General features: G+C 39.6%; 1 protein-coding gene across 2 annotated transcripts in view; it reads left to right on the top strand.

The window, feature by feature from the left end:
* LOC145457575 (transient receptor potential cation channel subfamily V member 6-like) overlaps nucleotides 1-18,432 on the top strand; it is a 343,103-nt gene extending 324,671 nt beyond the window's left edge. For both annotated transcript variants that reach the window (XM_080335807.1, XM_080335799.1), the window contains 15 exons: nucleotides 2,201-2,370; nucleotides 3,441-3,581; nucleotides 4,385-4,494; nucleotides 5,855-5,979; nucleotides 7,273-7,426; nucleotides 7,714-7,790; nucleotides 8,442-8,583; nucleotides 10,318-10,536; nucleotides 11,223-11,384; nucleotides 11,450-11,628; nucleotides 12,378-12,487; nucleotides 14,214-14,359; nucleotides 15,712-15,846; nucleotides 16,652-16,765; nucleotides 17,960-18,432. In XM_080335807.1, the coding sequence (XP_080191933.1) occupies nucleotides 2,201-2,370; nucleotides 3,441-3,581; nucleotides 4,385-4,494; nucleotides 5,855-5,979; nucleotides 7,273-7,426; nucleotides 7,714-7,790; nucleotides 8,442-8,583; nucleotides 10,318-10,536; nucleotides 11,223-11,384; nucleotides 11,450-11,628; nucleotides 12,378-12,487; nucleotides 14,214-14,359; nucleotides 15,712-15,846; nucleotides 16,652-16,765; nucleotides 17,960-18,040 (2,065 nt within the window). In that variant the 3' untranslated portion in view covers nucleotides 18,041-18,432. The remainder of the gene's footprint in view (nucleotides 1-2,200; nucleotides 2,371-3,440; nucleotides 3,582-4,384; nucleotides 4,495-5,854; nucleotides 5,980-7,272; nucleotides 7,427-7,713; nucleotides 7,791-8,441; nucleotides 8,584-10,317; nucleotides 10,537-11,222; nucleotides 11,385-11,449; nucleotides 11,629-12,377; nucleotides 12,488-14,213; nucleotides 14,360-15,711; nucleotides 15,847-16,651; nucleotides 16,766-17,959) is intronic.
* Nucleotides 18,433-21,038: the final 2,606 nt, after the last annotated feature.

The following is a 21,038-nucleotide window of genomic DNA, read 5'->3' on the forward strand; positions in this document are numbered from 1 at the left end:
TCAAATGTAAAAATTTTTGGTGTAGCTCTTTTTGCGTTACTTTCGCTTTAACACCTAAATAAAGAGCCGAGCTCCGAAATTCCGTGTCACTACCAAAGTTATATACTTACAAGTGGCCACTAAATAGGGTATGGAAGCTGCTAAGGTCTTACGTTTGTTACGTTTGTTACTAATTATGTAATCAGACGGAGCGACGGTAGAGGATAAAACGAACATCTTTAGAGATGTCGATTTGGACGCACGCGCGATCAGAGACATTTTATCGTTGCTCGATTAGACTGGCAAATACACTTTTTCCTGCTCTAAATAATTTTATCACCCATACGCACCGCAAGCTGCATTCCCGGCTCCCAATAATTCGCGAGCCAGATTTTCGTGATAGTCTTTTTGGTCGGAGCGCGAAATTGGACAATGTATATGTCTGGGAATTGGAATTCTTTCCAGCACATAATCTTTACTTCAATAAGGCTCTGCGAACGTTAATCTGGAAATGTAGCAATTAGCCAACAATTGCCGCGCTGCGAGCTATTGAGAGCCACATTGTGTTCAACGTAAAAGACAGCGCTTCTCGTTTGTAATCATCTGGTACCAATATTAATTATTGTCTGCAATGTACCTTGATAGTTGATACACTCGTACTCCCGTATAGCCGCGCAATGTCTAGTTCAGTTCGCTACTCGCACTACTCATTGTGCGTAGAATGATACAGCATCGTAGGCCCTGACACATCACCAGATTCTTGGTGACACAAATTCTGGTTATGTTATAATCGTTTCAACTGGAACCTTCTATATACCTATAAAACGATCACCGATGGACCGACGAGTAATTAGCGCACCTAAATCGGAGTTCAAATAATTGTGTTTTCGGAAGAAATTAGATTTCTATCGATAAGGCCGTGACGCGCGTTCATGTTGCTGTTGCTGCAGTTGCATTTAAATATTCGCACCATTTCAATATTACACTCGATTGCATGGTTTGATTATAATCAGTGCAGTGCCGGTATTAAAACTTCACATTGGTGTTTAACTCTGTTCATCTTCACATCAATGGGCCGCAGTAACTTCCGTTCTCGTGCGATTGTGACGTCATATATGCCAAGTGATTGTGACGTCATTGGACTCCGCATACCCACACAGAATCATTGTGAATTTATGATGTATTGAGCAACAATGATCTCACAATGCCTTGGTCAAAAATTTAGGGCACGAGCGCATCTTTCTGCCAGCCTTAATTATACCACTTTCAGTGATCACTACCTACTAGAAGTATTCGTTGATGTTGATTACAAGGATAAGAAGAGGCAGCAATATCTATGACATCCTGAACTTAATGGGAATACCATGGATTTGAAAGCACGATGCTTGTACATTGGGACTTTATTCTGTCAATGGACATGGACGATTTTCAAATTCGCAGTCTGTGACCAATTGAACAAATTTTGAAACTATATTCTGGTGCCGTGCTACTGAGTTGCATATCACCCAATTTTTAAGTTGATTTCACTAAAAAAATTATGAATCTATCATTAAACTGATATCGTCTTGTCAACAATAAAAGGTTTAATAGTTGGTACTAGGAATTCAAAGCAGTACAGGTAAAATTGGAAAAGTATAAAACCAACATCAATTGAAAAAGTAATGTAAGTAGACTAAACCTACTTGAGTACTTCAAAATAGTCAGGTACTTGATGATCATAATCATGAACTGTCAGCATTTCTCACTGTGAATACTTCAAGTGAATACCGCAGATAATCAGATTTAATATATTTTCAAATCCAACTCCGATATTGCTCAAATTCATTTAAAAGTCGCATTAAATTGAAAAATATAAAGAATATGACATTATCTATTTTTGTCTTGATGTTTTTTGCAGCATATACACCGACTCAAGAAATACATACACACCGCTGGGCATATCAGTTACAGATATAGCCTTGTACGGCTTTCTAAGTCTTGCACCACCCCTCCATGCTATCCCGAAAATGCTGAGCGCCAAGTGGAGAAGCCACAGAGATACCAGTTTTACTGATCAAGTTGTTAGTCTAGTCTGGGATTGAACCCATGATCAAGAAGCCGGACTCTCCACCATCACACTTTCTGTCGGTTGTCTAAATCTGTGGCAAATAGCATTCCCAACCACAGAAATCCAGGTACCATGCTACCTCGTAATTCGTATTCTGTTCCTTGTCGCATTTAGAAAAGAATTGGACGGATATCTGTACCATGATGGCGGTGTAAAAGAGATTCCAGTTGGCCAACTTGTGATGGCGAGACATGCGGAACGTGAAAAGATAATTGAACGAAAAAAGCTGCAAGATGGCTCTTCTGGCGTCGATGATCATACTGACAAGGATTTCAAATTTCAAGGTATTTCGTCAGTAAACAAATATACTCACGGCATGGCTCTGGGCTTTGCAGTGTTTAGCATGGGTTTGGATTCCGATTCCAACACTCTGACCGGTTACAACGTTTGCCGAACTCGAGCTGAATTCATACAGTGAATTTCAAGTCATTTTTAATATTTATGGAACTCGTGAATGTGAATGGACTTAAAATATTGGAGTCATCTGTTCTAGGGCATAGTCAGTGGTGCTTTACATGAGCAAAATCCAAGCATCACTGAACTACTTAATTTTACTTCAACACACGTTGAAGTAGTTCCTACTACAGCAGGGCAAAGATACGTTTAATTGAAGTAAAAATTGTCTGATATAGAGTTGACTTTACTAGCTTTTAAAATTCGTTTGTGATGGCTGGTGTCCTTTCGAAATAATACTGCTGCTGCGTTAATGTACGATTTCTAAACTGTTTTTCGCAAGTAGGCAAAATCTACTTCTGTACTCTGAAAAGTGTGAAGTACATCGTTACTAAAGACTACAGGCATGTTCGGACATTCGCTTCTGATTAGAGCCTGTTACAACGGAATATATCCAGAACCTGATGACCTTTGACGCAGTAATATCTCAATATGAAATATTGAGAGAATGTATACCCAGCATTGATAATGGTGAATTATGACAATATCCGATGATACCTCGTGCTTGTCATGAGAAGTCTAGATAAGAAGAATGGGTAACGAACTCATATTGGTGTATATTTATATGCCTTGTTCTAGCTAAAATGATTTACACATTCAAATTTTCAATTGGTTCAATTAACCAAATACTTCATAGAGACGGTAAGCAACAAAATCTTTGTGAACTGTTTTTTTCTATGAGACATGCCATTTTGGTAGCCTGGTCAATCCAAGTAGAATATTCATATGCGTATACAAGCTATCTTCCGTGGTCAGATTATATTACACTTTCACTTTGCGTTATACCAGTCTTGAAAGCTCCGAGCAAACATATTCTGCCAGCGTGATGATGTTTTTTGATGCAAAGCGCTTTCATGCTGGCCTGCTCCTGTCACGTGTATTATGACAATCTTTCTTTTAGGCAATCAGACGCGGAAGTGTTGTTGGCTATTTGACAGGAGAGGGGCAGTAGGAGAAACTATATTGCATCTTTGTTTTCTTAACGACACAAAAGTCCATTGCTTGCTAGCACAGCACCTGATACTCATGTATCCAAATTTAGGTAAGTGTCATTTCATTACGGTTTTCCCAAGCTGTTTTACGCAATCCCCCTGGGCAAACGAGCAAGGTACAAAATGCCAGCTAAACCCAACACACGCAAACTACTTTAGTCCATTTTAGAAGATCCAATTCATAGGAAGCGCAATACACATTACTTTAGAGTCACAACTCAGTAGAAATGCTAGGACAGACACAAATGAGGAATAAAATTGTGAGAGAAGATTACTTTTCCAAAGTTGTTGCAATTCGTTGTGATATAGTAAGCACTTGAAACTTCATCATCATCACAGTACAGACGTTCAGGCCGTCAATAGACATTACTGTCTACAATTCTCTTTGTTGATTGATTAGTTTGTTGGTTGGTTAGAAACTCATTGTTGCTAATGTTGCATAACAAATTTCACTGAACAGCTACGGAGAGTTTTGATGACAATTTCTGATTGGATACGCCATGTATTACTACATGTACATATATATGTTTATAGTACATGAATAGATCTATCAATTTATGGAATTTTTAAACAGATTTCCATAATGGCTAACATCCCCTTACTCGCAGCATGCCCACTTGCCCAGTCTGTAGCTAACACCCCCTGGCAGGCTGCTCAAGACCAGCGCCCACTTTGGAAACCACTGATTTCTTCAGATACTAATTGACGTTGGTGAGTATGGAGCCCGGCCTATAATTGAGTATTTGTGGACTTTACCTGGTGCACACACCAATCGAGTGATATGATTATGACAACACGCTTCGAATTGTTTTGATTACCTGCACATTAACTTTCACTAATCGTATTTTTTCAGTGCATGACATATATCACAGCGAGGAGTACTATGGAGAATCGGTGCTGCATATGGCTCTAGCCAACGAAGACATGGAACTACTCAGGCTGATTATAGATAAAGGCAAAGAGGTGATGGATGTGTGATCTTAAATTGGTGCTTCTATCGATAACTAGCACCCAACTTCCGCATTGCTTATTCAAAAATACTTTGGGAATCATATCGAATTCGCAAACGTCAGTGAAATAGTTGAGTCTTGCAATTCAACATCCAAAAGTTACTATTATTATTTAATAATGAAATGATATAAAATCATTCTCTTTTACTGTTATATTTCTCTGGTGACTAACTAACCGTCGGTCCAAAAAGTGCCGAAGCAGTGCAATTCATACACAATATGAGTATCTTGTTTTTAGCAAAGATTAAGGTTTCGTGTCCAATTTTCAGTAGACTTAATGTTTCTTCAAGATTAATCCAATTCTAATAAGTGATCTTGATGCCATCTAAAGTCCATTACTTATTCATAAGTAGATCAAGAGTGCCGCAATTGTGGTTTCTGGACGGTCATAAGCAGCAGCCCAGAAGACCTACCTTCAATGCATTCTGAATAGTATCGGTGAAATTTCACTATGTCAAGATATGAGCCCATGTGCCTAACCAGGATGAAAATTTTGGAGGGCAACATTTTAGACTGTGAAATGACGTCAAGGGTGTACTGTGACTTAATGAAACATATGACATTACAATGTCGAAGTCAGAAATCGGTATTTCGTCTCTGGCTACCCTGAAGTATGGCCCGCTTGGCTTATAATGCTAACTAGACCCGATTGATATCAGATTTTTGAGCTGACCCTTGGCCCAGAACACTCACTTTTTCCAAACTACTTGGAAATCGCTTCTTCTTCTTCTACTGGGTTAGAAATTGACGACATTACTTTTACTTTTACTCGAGCACCAACGATGATTGATGTGTAGGGTTGCCATATTTTGAAGTCCGAAAAAGAGGTCACTTGAAAAATTTTAAAAGGCATGATACTGTCGGAGAAAACTGTTGATTTCAAGTAATAGTATTGGGTTGCCTGAAAAAAAAAAGGTCATCAGTTCATTTTCCTGGTCTCGCTCCCGAAATACCCGTCGGGCTGTAATTTTTGTTCAATTTCTTGCCGACCTTGGCATTCGCTGCGTCAGAATGCAATTTTTTCTCACATTTTAAAACCTTTTCTAGAAAAAAGGACTTTTGGGCGTCCTTCAAGGACACTTTTAATTTCTTTAAATAAGAGGACACATGGTTATGGTAACCCTACTTCTGTGACCATTGACCAGCTCTGCCGGTAAGCTATATGAAATATATCAATATTACCAGTGCAGCTTTTGCAGATTATAATTCTCTGACACCCTCCTACCATAAATCTTCGAAGCGTGATTTTGATTCGATATAATCAGTGAACCGATGAGTCGGACGGATCTAATGCCAACACATTGCTTTTCAAGGTCGGCCTTGATTTGAATGAGCGTTGCTATGGAAACTTTTTTTGCTTGGACGATCAGAAACTAACGAGACGTGATGACCCTATGGATGAAGTTGTGGCCGTGGACACTGAGACCAATTATAAAGGGTGAGTTTTAAAGCAAGAGTATTTATTGAAGATGGAGCGTGTGGGATATTGATACAGGGATCTGTAATGAATACGACCTACCTCCACAAGCTGTCAAAATGGTTAGGGTCACTGGTGCTACTGAAGTAGCTGATGTAGAGAAGTCAACGTCGCCACTTGAGTAGATGTTGAAGTAGTGCCGAAATTTCGACGAGGTTCCACTGCAAATAGCAGTAGCTATATTCGAGGCATGGCAAAACTACTTCAATTTGAATTAGAAAACCGAAGGTTTGAAAAGTATTCAAGTGAGTCATTCCAAAAAGGTAGATTTGCTCAAGGGGTCATGTAGTTTTTGGCAGATGATCCCAGACGACTGCATTCAAAATTGCCATACGGTATGCATCTTTGTGACTAACAAAAAAAAAATAATGACACTACAAATTGGGGCAATCTTTGAAATGATGTTCAGCTACTGGGATACAGGGGCTATTTCACGCGGTTCCCTAAACAATTTTCATAAAAGCCGTTTTAACACGGTATCACAAAAGTAATTTCCACCTTTTAAAATTTGGGGTGTAAGAAGTAAGTAATTTTACCTAACAAGTGTCAAGTAGCTGTGGTAATAGTCCAAAAATATAGTCACTTTAGTAAGTAACGGTAGCATATGTATTCAAATCCTACTTGAGTACATGAAAAAAGTCAAAGCTATTCATTAATGACGACCTCTATCAAAAAGTAATTGCCTTGGGGCCAGTATTGCGGGTTACGGAGCAATGTACTTGCAGGTGCTGTCGGTATTAAAGCTCATTTCGCTTACTTATTTCAAGACCAAAACCAAAGTCTGCTATACCTGTACCAAGTACTGAATGTGTCATGTTTTAGAATTTCTACTTCTACTTTTGCAGTTATGAAAGCGAAATTAGTTTAACTAGGTGATTTTGAGATAATTTCGCATCAATTGCAAGCGGCAAACAAACGGTAGCCGTCTCGGTAGCATGTAGATTTAGAATGGCGTGATCTGTACCACCAGCTGCTGTTCTGCATTAGTTGCAGTGGTGTATCTTGAAAACTTGAATCTTTTGAAGAATCTTCCTAGGCTGGCTACGAATGACTTTTTATAGCTACTAGTTTGGGTACATTTCAAATTTCTCCATTTCCAGTTTTTCTGCATGCCTAGGGGACCTCGACTTTGACTAGGTAGCGGCAGTTTTGACCCCTTCACACGATGACAATTATTAAGGAATACATTTCGCTTGCCATGTAATTCAAGAGTTTACAATACTGTAGTACTAAATTAGTATGAATATCCCGCAGGCTTATGTATTGGGGAGAAACGCCGTTATCGTTTGCCGCATGCTTGAGCTTGGGAGAGGCAATGGGATGGCTTTTAGATGCTGGTGCCGATCTCTATGCTACCGATTCCAATGGTAACAACGTTCTGCATATGATGGTCATCCATAAAAACAAGGTAAATATTTTAGCTCTCTTGAAATACGAACCAGGAGACGTTATACAGGCATTTGACACACACGTAATTCTCTGGAAGTTTCTTAAGTCAATACAGATTTTCACTTGAGACAAGTCAAGTCACACTTATTATCCAAGTGGCTTGGATCAAGATGACTGTAGTGTTGTGAAGTACAGTTTGAAATTTAGCCTAGTAGCAGTTAAATCTGTGGTTCATATTTAAAATCTTACATAGCCTGTCAGATTTCAGCCGTGATAATGAATACACAACGATATCATAAATTACAGGATATGTTCAACATTGCATATCGCGCAGCCAAAAAAGACCCGGAGAAATGCAACCAGCTATTGGAACATAGAAACAGGTCAGTGGGTGTTGCGGTGTTCCTCTTCGTCACAGAGCAATGTGTGTCAGGGTATTGGCAGCCATGAGGAAATAATTTTCGATGGTCATTACGTTTTAGGCTATGGCTCAATCACAACATCATCACCAGGGCAAGTTTTTGCAAATTTTGCAATTTTTTTACAGCTTCCGAGAGCTTCCTAAATACTCAGAAGCTATGAAGTATGATGTTTTAAGCTGTTTGAAGGAATCTCTCTTTGATTTGCTCACAAAAGAGCAATATGATCGACTGACTAGCTGCATCTCAATGACATCTATGGTGCATGGCATGATGGCATGCAAGGTAAAAGTCCAACAACCGCAGCCATGCACGACAGTGCCTGAACTATATGTAGGCTGTATAGATTGCTCGATTGATTCACTGTCGTTCAAATTTGAGGTCCTTCCCCGTTTGACGGACGCCCAGGCGAGACAATATCACTGGGTCACCCTTTCAAGCTATTCATTTTGTTCAAGTCACCTGCACCGAGTTTTGTTGCAATGCCATGGGTCAAGTTTGCAGACCTAGTGGGTTTGGGGTGTGGTGTTTGACTTGTTGTATGGGTTATCGCTTTGCTGTTTGGGATCAACTTTTAACCGCATTTCAATCATCTTATTTACATTTTTCCATCAGGCAAGAATACACGCCTTTGACGTTGGCGGCGAAATTGGCCAACAAGGAGATGTTTGATCACATCCTGGAATTGAAGGCCGTTGAAATCTGGTCTTACGGCAGTGTCGTTTGCAAGGAGTATCCTCTCGTAGATTTGGATTCGGTGAGTTCTTGCGGTTTCGTGCCGGTTTCTAGCTTGTGGCTCTCGATTTCAATGAATGCCAGGCAATCAGGATGTTTGTTGTTTCGGGCAAGACATTTCATTCATCCACTGCTACTATGTAATGAGGTTACGGAGGTATCGTTTAGTCTCTAATCTCGAGTTGCAGTTAGGTATCACTGATATATCAAACCCTAGTCTAACCTTGCTTTGACCTGACCGCTTTCCTAATCCGTGAGTACAGTAGGTCAGTAACCAAATACTCAAGAACGTTTTCCCTACCACTTGCTCAAGTCTCTTTATTTTTTGACTACTCTCACCTAGGACCGTAACAACACTTTGTCAGGCCCCCCGAAAACGCTGCTCTTTGTCCCCTCAGGGTGATAAACTAAACTTCTTGGGGGTGTACGTTGTCACAATGATACTCTCCTTGTTCTAGGTGCTTAAGGAGCTGCTGTTATCTCATCGCGCGCAGCGCTAAATAAGTCCAATTCATTGATAAATTTGGTGAATGAAATGAGAATTGCATTTATTACAATCAAATTTTTAATTGGCGTCTTTGAACATTTAAAGCACACTTAGTACTTATACATCTGCTGGCGGGCCTGGATATTGGCCAATGCCGCAATGCCTACCGCTAGAAATTATGCGTTTTTTCTTGGGGGAGGGATACGCATACTAACAGCCTTATATCGTCTTCAGAGCCACTGTTTTAGTGCTTTATAACTGTATTCAACCGGCCAACCATCGTATTATTGCCAATTCCATTGTTTGCGAATTAAAATGTAGCTAAAATTGAACCCTTATTATCTGTAATATAAAGTAATTTACTATTATATATATATATAGGCTTGATAATGTAAGAATTCAAATGAAAAACAAGGGCATGCATTTTGAGGTAATATTTTGGAATGATTTGACTGCTACGACCCACACACGATCTGAATGTTTGAATACGGCTTGCGACGAAAATTCAGGTTGAAACCCCTGTACTAGATAGACCTTAAATGATGTGAAGTAGGAAGTTGTTTTGGTATATGTTTCCATCACTTTTGGAGCGGAGTTTTTATATCGACTGTGAAAAGCAGCCCTGAATGATGGTTACTGAATATGTTTTTGAAAATCGCTGGAATTCTTGATCCCTTTAGTCATTTTGCATCAGTCGATATTGAAATACTGTCCACAGTCGACTACTACTAAAAGTATGCAAAGTCTCGATCAAGCCTACCTTTTAAAAGTACTTACTTGAGTTCTTTTCATGTCTTCATTTTCTACTTCAGTGGTTCTCAAACTGGGGGGGGGGGGGGGGGGGGGGGAGATGCGTGAAGCTGCGGTCAACTATAAATTTACTTCCAATTCATCGTTATTGCTCTGTGTATAGTCCGAATTTCAGAATTGAGAATCAAATCATCAACAGTCATAACATTCCATGCTGGTTGCATATTGCGATATGACGACAATGGGGACGCAAAATGTTTCACTATCATAAAGGGGGGCGTGTCTAAAAAAGCTTGAGAACCACTGTTCTACTTTCAAGTGAAGTAGTTTTGGTATGCCCCTGATCTAACTCCAACAAAATTTTATCCCGAAATAAAGCTAACCTAACCGTAGCCCCCAACCCAAGCTAAGATAACCTCACGCTAGGCTAGGCTAGGCTCCTAAAATATCCTGGTATATTTTTACTAGCTCATCTGTATTGCCGTCAGAATAGAACCGTGATTCAACTCTACCATACAGATCAATGCGAGAGACGGTTCGATAAATCGTGACTCGGCGTTGCACATTGTACTCTCCGAGGAAAGTGTGGACCATTTGGACATGTTGGACGGGCTGCTGTACCAACTACTACACGACAAGTGGAAATCGTATGCAAAGATCCGATTCTACAAACGGTCTTTGGCATTTTTTCTCTACATGATACTGTTTGTTACTGCGGTATATCTGCACCCGGGAAATGTAAGCACCTACACTACTGAACATTTATTTTGATTGTTATTGAAGACATTGTACTTTGTAAAATTGGTCCAATCGAAAACGTATTTGCATCAGATGAGTGAAATTGTGATGACAATAATACAATGTAGCCCTATGTATGATGGTAGTACAATATGCGACTACAAAGAAAATCTCGCTACTAGTACCCTGCATTGACTTTGTGAGAATCTGGGTAGCATTTTACTACATGTTTTGGATGCTGTGATAAGACCAATCCCGTGTTTCAAGGCTTCCACAGTGGGAAAAAGTTTTGAAACTATAATTTTTGTTGAAAATACATCTCTTGGAAAGGGGCGGATAATTTCAGTATCAAAAAAATCTTCTCACAAATAATTACAACAAACAAATCAAACAATAAAATAAACTGAATTGTACTGAATGCAATATGGAATATTCCAGATTCGAGTACTCGAATCCTAGTACACGCCCTAGTTCCGAGGACGCAGCCAGCGGCAATTGAACTCGGGCTCTGGTTATCGACTGGTTTCTGCGAGACCAGAGCAGTAGCCACTGATCCACATCAGCTGTCTCTCATTACTCGATTTGGCTTCGAGTACACAAGTTATTGCTTCCAGCCGTAGAAATAAGCGATTTTAAAAGCAGTTACTTAGTGATTCATGTACTAATTCTTACCCTCACATCTACAGCCGGTGACCATCACGAGCCCAGCATTAAATCTCTATAGTAGGGGCTGTTATCTGCCAACGTTTACATCCGCTGCGGACTATGCTAGGACCGTTATCGAAAGCATCGTTTTTCTGTGGGCCGGCGTATTCTTGTATTTCTCTGTGACTGAAATTCGTTTCCAGGCAAGATCTTTATATTTTTAATGGGTTTGACGTTGAAAATATTGTTTTTTATACAATTTTGACAGGGTTTAAGGCTCTTTCTAGCCACTTTGTACGATGCGCCCACCAAAGCCGGATTTCTCTTCTCTTGTTTGTTGGTTATCATCGTTTTACCTCTTCGAATGACGTGCGCGATCGGAGGCGAAGACATCTTGATATCTCTCAGCATCTGCTGCTGTATACCGTATTGCCTCTTCTTTTGCAGGTAAATATTCAAATTCTGGCAGAAGTGGTGGGACCTGTCTTTTTCTCCTGGCAAACCAATGTTTCCTGTAAGGATATCAGCAAATGGGAAAGATCGCTATGATTGATTGGCTGGTATCGAATCTTACAATAGCCTCATGTGTCAAAGGGCCGAAACTACCTTTGGTAGAAGTACAAAATGATTAGTACGTAATTTGTTCAAGTATGAAGGAATAAAAATAACTTGAGTTTTGGACTTGTTCTTGTCCTTGGCCTTCTACAACTGTCCACCTTGCTAATAAAAATGAAGAATGGGAAGCAGTGTTAGGAATATGTGCAATTTCAATTATATATACGCTCTCTTATTTGATCTCATTTCATGCTGGTGGCGTCATATTTCGAGATACGATTGTTGATATACAATATTCTTTCCAATTCTCTACTAGTTGCTAACGATTACCCCTGACCGAAAATATTCGAGTTCATTTCAATATGAATATACTATTCAATTGAAAATTGAAGTTCTGTACCTCCAAGAAGCTATTTAAATACGGTATATATCTGTGGTCTAGAATTTGTCATTTTGAAAGTTTCACTTTCAATTGTATCCTAAAACTTCAATCTACTTGGCAAGAGCTGAGAAGGAAAGTAGTTATTCTCCTCATGAAGACTTGCTATATTTTGTACTTTTCCGCAATCATCCCGAATCCAACTATCACATCGGTATAGCTTGACTTCTGTTGACGTATTTTTGTTCTTATTTGGTTACAGAGGCTTCAAATTGGTCGGTCCTTTCATTGTGATGATCTACAATATGATAGCCGGTGATCTGTTACGATTTCTCATTATCTACCTCATCTTTCTCCTTGGATTTTCACAAGGTAACTATGCTGGTTTGAATTCATATACATGCCGAGAAAAATAATTACAGTAACACTTAATTAATTAATGAAATAGTGTATTTTACAGCTCATTTGAATCCATTAATCCGTTATTCCTTAATCCGTTAAATCCGTTTTGCGGAGTTGCATTTTGATTTTGGAATCCCTCTCATCACTGCTAAAGTTACACAAAAATGATAAATTGAGATATAGCTCAAATTCCGGCGTTATATCAAGTTCGGGATGTCATTTTTACTAGGGATGGTCAGTAATAAAGTGCTTCTACTTTTTTGGCATACTCTAGTACAGGGGCGGGCAACTTCTTCAATCGGCGGGCCAGATATGGGAAAATGAAGTGCTTGGCGGGCCGGATTCCTGAATGGATACATTAAACGCGTGTTTATCCACCTATACAAGGATTAATCGTATTTAATGTGAGCTTTGAGTTTGAAGCATAGATACCCAAAAGCAGTATTCAATGAATTTATTAAAGTAACATTTGTCAATAACTGTTGAAGTCAATGAGACATCTGTGGTCGATCAAAGTTGTGTACAGGTTCTTTGAACTCTGGCTGCATGTCAGATACAAAGAAGGCAGAGAAGTATTATTCGTGTCCGAATTTAATGGAAGAATAAACTACAGTCACTATAATTTGACGTAGTATGCAAGTAGTGGAGAATTGCGGAAGACTGTGACCGACGGCCATATTATCGTTTAAAACAAAAACTGTCTGCAGCCCGCTCAAAATCACGTCGCGGGCCGGATGTTGCCCGTCCCTGCTTTAGTAGGACACTACTTACTCAGTGAATATGTTTTCAGACTACTTCCTATCCTGCTGAATGGTTTTCAAAAGTAAAATCACTTACTTTTTGACAGCTTGGATTATGTAAAGTATTTTAACTGGAGGACTTTTCAGACCTTCCGTTTTCTACCCCTAATTTTGGCATATCTAGAAAATTGCTACTGTTTGTTGTAATTGTGAAGAGAGAGGTAGGCAGATTCTCCAATATAGAAAATGAAGTACTTGTCGTGCCAGATTCCTGAATCGATAAATCAATCCACCTATGCTAGGAAGCAATTGTATTTAATGTAAACTTAAGTTTAAAGCAGAGAGACCAAAAACAGTATTCAATGAATTTAATAACGTAATGTACTTAAATAGCTGTTGAAGTCAATGAGGCATCTGTGGTCGATCAAAGTTGTGAACAAGTTCTTTGAACTCTGGCTGCATGTCAGACGTTGAATAGAAACACTTAGTACTGATTGCACATGAACATCAGTTAGAATTGGAACGTAGCTTTGTCAAGTTAATGTTCATGATCGAAAATGTTTGCTGGCAAATGTCCGCAGCCCTGTACAGAACAAGTAGTTTCAACTTTCAACAATCACTATTATTTGTGTCCGTTCAGCATTTAATTATTACACTAATCAGCCTAAATTTCTCTTTGAATCATTGATATATTTTTCCAGCTTGAGGCAAGGCATGAGATTGAATAGATAGCTAAGCCTCCAACACTTAGGGATTTATTTTGGATGCAAACTCCAACCCGCGGCCCATTAGTGTTGCACCTGAGGGAATGTACCACTACACTGCTGTCTATGTTTGGTACTTATTTCACGCAGTACCTTACAACTTCTCTCGCATCAGATCTGAGCTGTAAGCCATCTCTTGATGTACAGCTATATAAATACCGAAGTCATGATGAGTATAATTCTCTTTTTCAGCGATGTTTGTTGTTTTCCGAGGCACTGAAAACGAATTCTTTAGCGACCAGATCCAATCGACCATGGGCATGTTCATTATGACAATGGGCGAATTCCAAGACATCTACAACACGTTTGACACTTCGAGAAATCCGACTATTCCAAAGGTAACAGTAATAGTCTTGTCGGTTCATGATAGGTTTGTTAATGAACTTACTGGTACTGCTGCGCATACTCAGTAGATACTCTGTACTTGGCCTACTAATTTTGATGTTTAGTTTGTGAGCCACCGCTTCAAACCACTATAGCAGTCCCAAGTCAGAGTCCTTTCTACTTTTCTGCTTATAATCTCGACGAAATTTGGAGTAAAATATTCACTAAAACTATTATCCTTGTCCGGGTTGCAATCTATTCACAAGGTCCCGAGTCACAAGTCAATATTTCCATATTTTACAAGAGTCGGACTCGAGTCATTGCGACCCTAATCCGTGCCATGCATCGTGCTGTGACAAATGAAAATGATTGACATGATTTTGAATAGCCAAGATTAAGGGAGTTATGGAAAGTGTGACATTTCCACGCCATTCACCGAATTCCACACAAGACTGATTTACAATTCCGATTCGGAGCCTGAATTTGAAAATTAAGTTGACCCTGTCGCCAGAGATGATCAATGACCAAGTACTTCTACGTTTTCTACTTTTATCTCTACTTAACCGTTTTTAGGAAAACTGCTTAATTTTTACAATTAGGGTTTTGCAGTTTAGACAGTAGTTTTGGGGTATGTTTCCATCATGTCCATGAATCAAAATGTCATAACTGGGGCAAGTTTTTGTTGCAGTCAAATCCATGGAAAGTTGCATTTATTTTTCCTAAAAGTTGCACTAAAAAGGTACATTTATGGACAAGTTTCTTGAAATTATTAAGGAATGAGAAACTCAAATCGATCCGTGTCGAAGGCACTGTAGCAAAACTCAGTGTTGGTGACTTCGACAAAATCAATAGCCTGACAAAATTGACCCAGTGAAAATATCATTTTCGGCGGTCTACCCTGAATGTACGTCAAATCAGAAAGGGCCTCAGATTTAAACGACAGTGAAATAATCAAGCAATCTATTTACATATGGTACCAAATATTTCCAGTGAAAAGTTAGTTGCACGAAAAATCGAAAATACTTGCCAGAAAGTTGCATGAAAAATCGAAAAAAACTTGCAAAAAGTTGCATGAAAAATCGAAAAAGCTGCAACAAGTTGCTTGAAAAGATGGAGAAAAGTTGCGATATAAGATTCCTCCAAACAGCTTAAAACACCACACTACTTAACTTCCGAGTATTTAGGGAGCTGCCAGAAGCTGTAAAAAAAGTTGTAAAAGTTGCAAAATTTGAGTTCAAATTTACAATGTTCTGTCTAATTCTACTTCTGTGCCAGCAATGAATATTGAACCACCTCTACCGGTAACTATCATGAGTCCAAACGGTGTCTTTTCGACCGCTTTCTAACAATAAGAAATAATTTTCAGATTCTCTTCTTCTTCTACATCGTTTTCGGGTCCGTGCTGCTCTTGAACATGTTAATCGCCATGATGGGGAACACTTTCAACCGAATCGCCCAAACCAAAAAGGAATGGCAGAGACAGTGGGCAAAGATTGTTCTTGTAAGTCCGATTTATTTTGTCGACTTGATTCAGAAACTGAAACGCAAAGTGGAAAGTAAAATTTGCCATCAAACGCTGTCTTTAATACAGCCAGAACTGACATCGTTAAAAGCACATAGTTTGCCAATAAACCAACATTTTCTGCTGATATTAAAATGTGGCATGTTTCAACCGGAACTTCTAATTAGTGGCAGTAATTTGAAATAGCTAACCCGTGTAAATTTCGGATAGTTACGAACAGACTCTAGTTGGGAAAAAAACTGGTGCATTCAGTCCACGTCCATGTAATTGTAGTTCATGAATCACGACTTTTCAGCATATTTACCAAGAAATGAACTTTAATGGTCCTTGTAAATCAATCGAATAGTACTGCTTTGTTGAATACCTTTCCGTAATACTATCGTGCAGCACATATAAATGTAATCCGTGGTCTTTCTCGAACAACTCAATTTAGTTGGGCGACAAAGTTCATAACTGCTAAGCCAGCTTTGTTTGTCGCCCCAGAATCGTGCTACGAATATTTTGATACGGTACGCTTAATGTTGAAACCTGACTCAGGGGAAGAGATAGACTAGATGACCGTCTGGTTGTATCGTCCCTTTTCTGTCCATACCGATTATTTGAAATTTTCAAGTTTTCCCGGTGAGACGAATCTAATAAATGATCTATCTGTCTATCTGACTGGATCTCTCTCTCTTTCTCTCGTTCACTCATTGCTCGAGAATGTATGGAATCTTTGTCCGGCTTCAATTTCCGTTGACACTTGACTCAATGAAGTCCGAAGTAATGCAATTTCGATCTACAGGTCATCGAGCAGACGGTATCGCCGCCTAAAAGAAAGAAAAAACAACGAGGCTATTCTCAACCATACGGTGCCGATGGCAAGGATAGATCGCTAGTTATCAGAGCCAGGAAAAAGGTAGGATCTATGTACATAGCTTTTCCAAAGCACTGCCTCTCTTAGAGTCAAGGATGGCTCATACCCAGAGTGTGTTTTTTCCCTACTTGCAGTACTTACTCAAGTGGGTATGCTTATAGATTATTTCCACTTCTACTTGAACAGTCGTTTTGTCAACTCACATTCTTACTTGGAGTAGAAAGTAGTTTTGGAATGAGTTTGCATCACTTTTGTGCGTGAAAAAGCTCCTGTATCACCGTGACTGAATATGTTTTCAAACATTGTGCCTATTTGTAGTGTCGCCGGTACTTTTGCATTCGTTGCATCTTGCACTTTCAAAACTAGCCACCTCCGATTATCTGCTAAAAGCATACGACCCCTTGAACAAAGCTTTTCGAAACTACTTACTTGAGTACTTTTCGGACCTGTCATATTTTAATTCCGCACAAATTAGTTTTGACATGTCTTGCGAACCGCTACTTGTGATCAAGTAGAAATTGATGGCGTTACTTCTACTTCTACTCGAGTAACAACTCTGACTAGCTTGACCGCCTCTGTTTACACATCCCGATTTGCTCCAAGCTCGAGTTGGTAACTCCGCGGTGTCCCGCAATATTTCATAGCTTCCAAACCAGTTACTATTATTACTTTGCATGCCGAGGCCGTTTCACACGACTATCAGTTTATATCAGGAGCGGGCAAAATGACAAAATCAAGCATACAAGGAATATATCGTACTTCATGTAAACTTCAAGTTTAAAACATAGAGACCAAAAACAGTAGTAACATCATGTACTTTAATAACTGTTGGAGTCAATGAGACATCTGTGGTCGATCAATTTTGTCCACAAATTCTTTGAGCTCTGGCTGCATGTCGGACGAAGAAACCCTTAGTAAAGACTGCAGGTGAACATCAGTTAGATTGGAGCGCTGCTTTCTCTTGTTCATGTTCATGGTCGCAACTGTTTCCTCGCGAATGCATGTGAACCCTGGCCACGGGCCTTATTATCAACTAAGACCGGATACATGTAATGTCTCCGGGCCGTATGTTGCTCATCCCTGATTTATATGTTCTCCAACAGTCTTCGCCTTAGGTGCAGTACAAAAATTTTGCGATGTCACAAATGAATTGCGCCTTCACTTGCGAAATGACGTCTTATCGCCCAAAATCAAAAAGACTTTGCCAGTTCCTAACTAGCTCTGCTACCATTTCAGATCGCCAGTGACGAAGATCTGGCAACGCTGAGCTCCTACGTTAAAAAGATGCATCGCGGAGTCAATAATACTGACGTATGAAGACTGGAGAACCAAAGCATCATCCTTATATACAACTGATTGCAAATACTGTAGCACCGTCTCCGTGATCTTTCTAGATATTTATTTACCATCACATATGCACTTATTTTCAAAGGTGGTCACTAACACGGTTCTTCTACTTTTTCGTAGTAGTCAAGTCGTTTTTTTGTCGACTTTTCGTTAGCTACTCGAGTGATTATGCATTTAGAGCACTCCCACTTCTATTATACAGTTTTTTAGGCAAACTACTTACCATACTTTTTAATATTCGGATTTTGTCAACTATAAAGTAGTTTCAAGATATGTTTGTAGCATTTTTGTGAGTGATATTATCATAACTTGGCGAAACAGCCCCTTTATCACGGTAACTGAATATATTTCCGACGATTGCACCCATGTATAGTGTCATTGTTCATTTTGCATTTGTCCTGAAGATGGTTCTTGCAATTTCTAACGAAGCCACCTCCGATTATTATGTGGTAAAAGAATATTATCCCTCAACCAAATCAAATACTTAATTGAGTATTTTCCTTACATTAATTCGTTGGTTCCACTGGAATTAGTTTTGACATGTCTTGGATATCATGACTTCTACTTGTAATTGAGTAGAACTATATGGCGTTACTTCTACTTGAGTACCCATTCAGACTACTATGACCGTCTCTGTATATTTCCTAGGAAAAAATTGCCCTCAATTTTCATTTCCTGCGATGGTATCATGTCAGTGTGTCAACGAGGAGAAGACCACAATCTTGAACTTTTTTATGCACAAGTTTTCTTTATGTCGTATCGCAGCATACGAAACATGTAGTACAAAGCCACACACATTCGTGGAAGAGATATTTCTGTGAACTCGCGATCAACCCACAGCATCGTCACAGCGCAAAGCGAGATAGTGTAATGGTTATGCGTCCGGCTTCTCGATTGGTAGGTCGTGGGTTCGATCCCCGGCCGGGTCATACCAAAGACTCGAAAATTGGTATCCGCAGCTATCCTGCTAGGCGCTCAGCAATCACGGATAGCATGGAGGAGAAAAAAACGGGTGCTGACTAGATGACCTCACGGCCGTATCGCGTATAACTCCGTCGTCAAAGCATCTCGATGGTGCAGGCGAAAAAGAATATATCTCTCTCTCTGAGGCATGTCTGTCGCAGCACAAACATATCCCAGACACGATGTCCGAGTGACAACATAGTCCTAACACCCCAGACATGATGTCCGAACACACCTTGGGCACGATGTCCGAGTTGCAAAACTGTCCGAACGCACCCAAGACATCATGTCCGAACACACCCCAGCCACGATGTCCGAGGGGCAAAACAGTCCGAACTCACCCCAGATACGATGTCCGAATGGCAACACAGTCCGCACATTAGGGCTGTTCAAAAATAACTTTTTTTTTCGGATTCCAGCCATTCAGTGATTAAATTGTCAGGTTACCTTAAAAAATGCTGCACACCAAATTTGGTTCAATTCTAACAAGTATAGGGCTCCGCGGATCAAATTAAAATTTTAAATTTATACAGGAAAATTGAAATAAAAAAAATTTACAAATTTTTCTGTCAACCCCATGAAATTGTTGAGCTGTCTTCAGAGACGACGCAAAAAAAATTTGACTCAATTCGGACTAGTAGAAGTGGAGTTATTGGAGTTTTTCGTTGATAATTCTCCAATTATCCTTGATTGGTGGATAATCCGAGAATTATCAACGAAAAACTCCAATAACTCCACTTCTACTAGTCCGAATTGAGTCAAATTTTTTTTGCATCGTCTCTGAAGACCGCTCAACAATTTCATGGGGTTGAGAGAAAAATTTGAATTTTTTTTTTTAAATTTTACGTAGTAAATTAAAAATTTTAATTGGCTCTGCGGACGCTTAGACATGTTCGAATTGAACCAAATTTGGTGTGCAGCCTTTGTTGTGGCAACCTGACAATTTAATCAGTGAATGGCTGGAATCAGGAAAAAAAAGTTATTTTTGAACAGCCCTACCGCACATACCCCAGACTCGATGTCCGAACACCCCCTACTAGTACTGCATTTCCATGTACAAATGAAGTGTGCTCTTGAACTGCAATTTCATCACTTTACAGCAGAGGTGTCAAACTCAACTTGCGTCGCGGGCCGGATTCAAACCTCCAGAGCACTCGCGGGCCGGATCAGTCAAATGCTACCAGAATGTTACCTCGAAATTAATTCCCTTGTTTTTCACTTGAATACTAATACATAATAATAAATATGGTATATCACGAACCGCAGGGTTCTATTCTATCAACACTTTTACTTGCGAACAATGGATTTGGCAAAATTACGATGATTGGCCGATTGAATGGTTAGATAAACAAGTGGCGGCTCGTGAGAATATCGGGTGGTGGGGCTGGGGCTGCAAGCGACTTTTTATTAAGATGACGTCACAATGGCGTTTTCCAACGTAAACAAGTAACTTGATGATGGTACGGTAACATGAATTTCCCGACAATAGTGATTTTAACGTATGTGGCGCGAGAGGTTTGCCGGTGAGCTGTGACTTGAAGTGTGGTAACTGCGTAAACGGCGTTCGGAACGAAGATTCAACTCGGTGCATGTTCGCACTTGACCTGACTAATTATCTGTAGAAATGGAAATGACTAGAACTCGAGAGATTGCGTAAACCCAACTGGAAAGGTCAACGAGTTCGGACACATACGCAATTGTTATCTCATAGACTGGGCCTGTCATATTGAATCCAAAACATCATTCTGAAGAACTATGGATAGCAGCCTCGGAAATTCGGTCTCGGAAATTCGGTCTGCGAAATCGCCTTTGGAAAATATATTACCGAATAAATACGTGGAAGAAAGCCGTAAACTTAGTACACTGTTACATGACATCATCGAGAAGTAGCCTCATGACCCTTTTCGGTATGGTACACTGTCAAAATTAATACGAACAGACCAACACCGAATTTTGCGTAGAATTTACTGAGGTATATAGGCTGATCAAATGATCAGCTGTTAGC

This window comes from Botryllus schlosseri, chromosome 2, assembly GCF_051294905.1.
Source record: "Botryllus schlosseri isolate E-star chromosome 2, Bs_hap1, whole genome shotgun sequence".
Taxonomy (NCBI): Eukaryota; Metazoa; Chordata; class Ascidiacea; order Stolidobranchia; family Styelidae; genus Botryllus; species Botryllus schlosseri.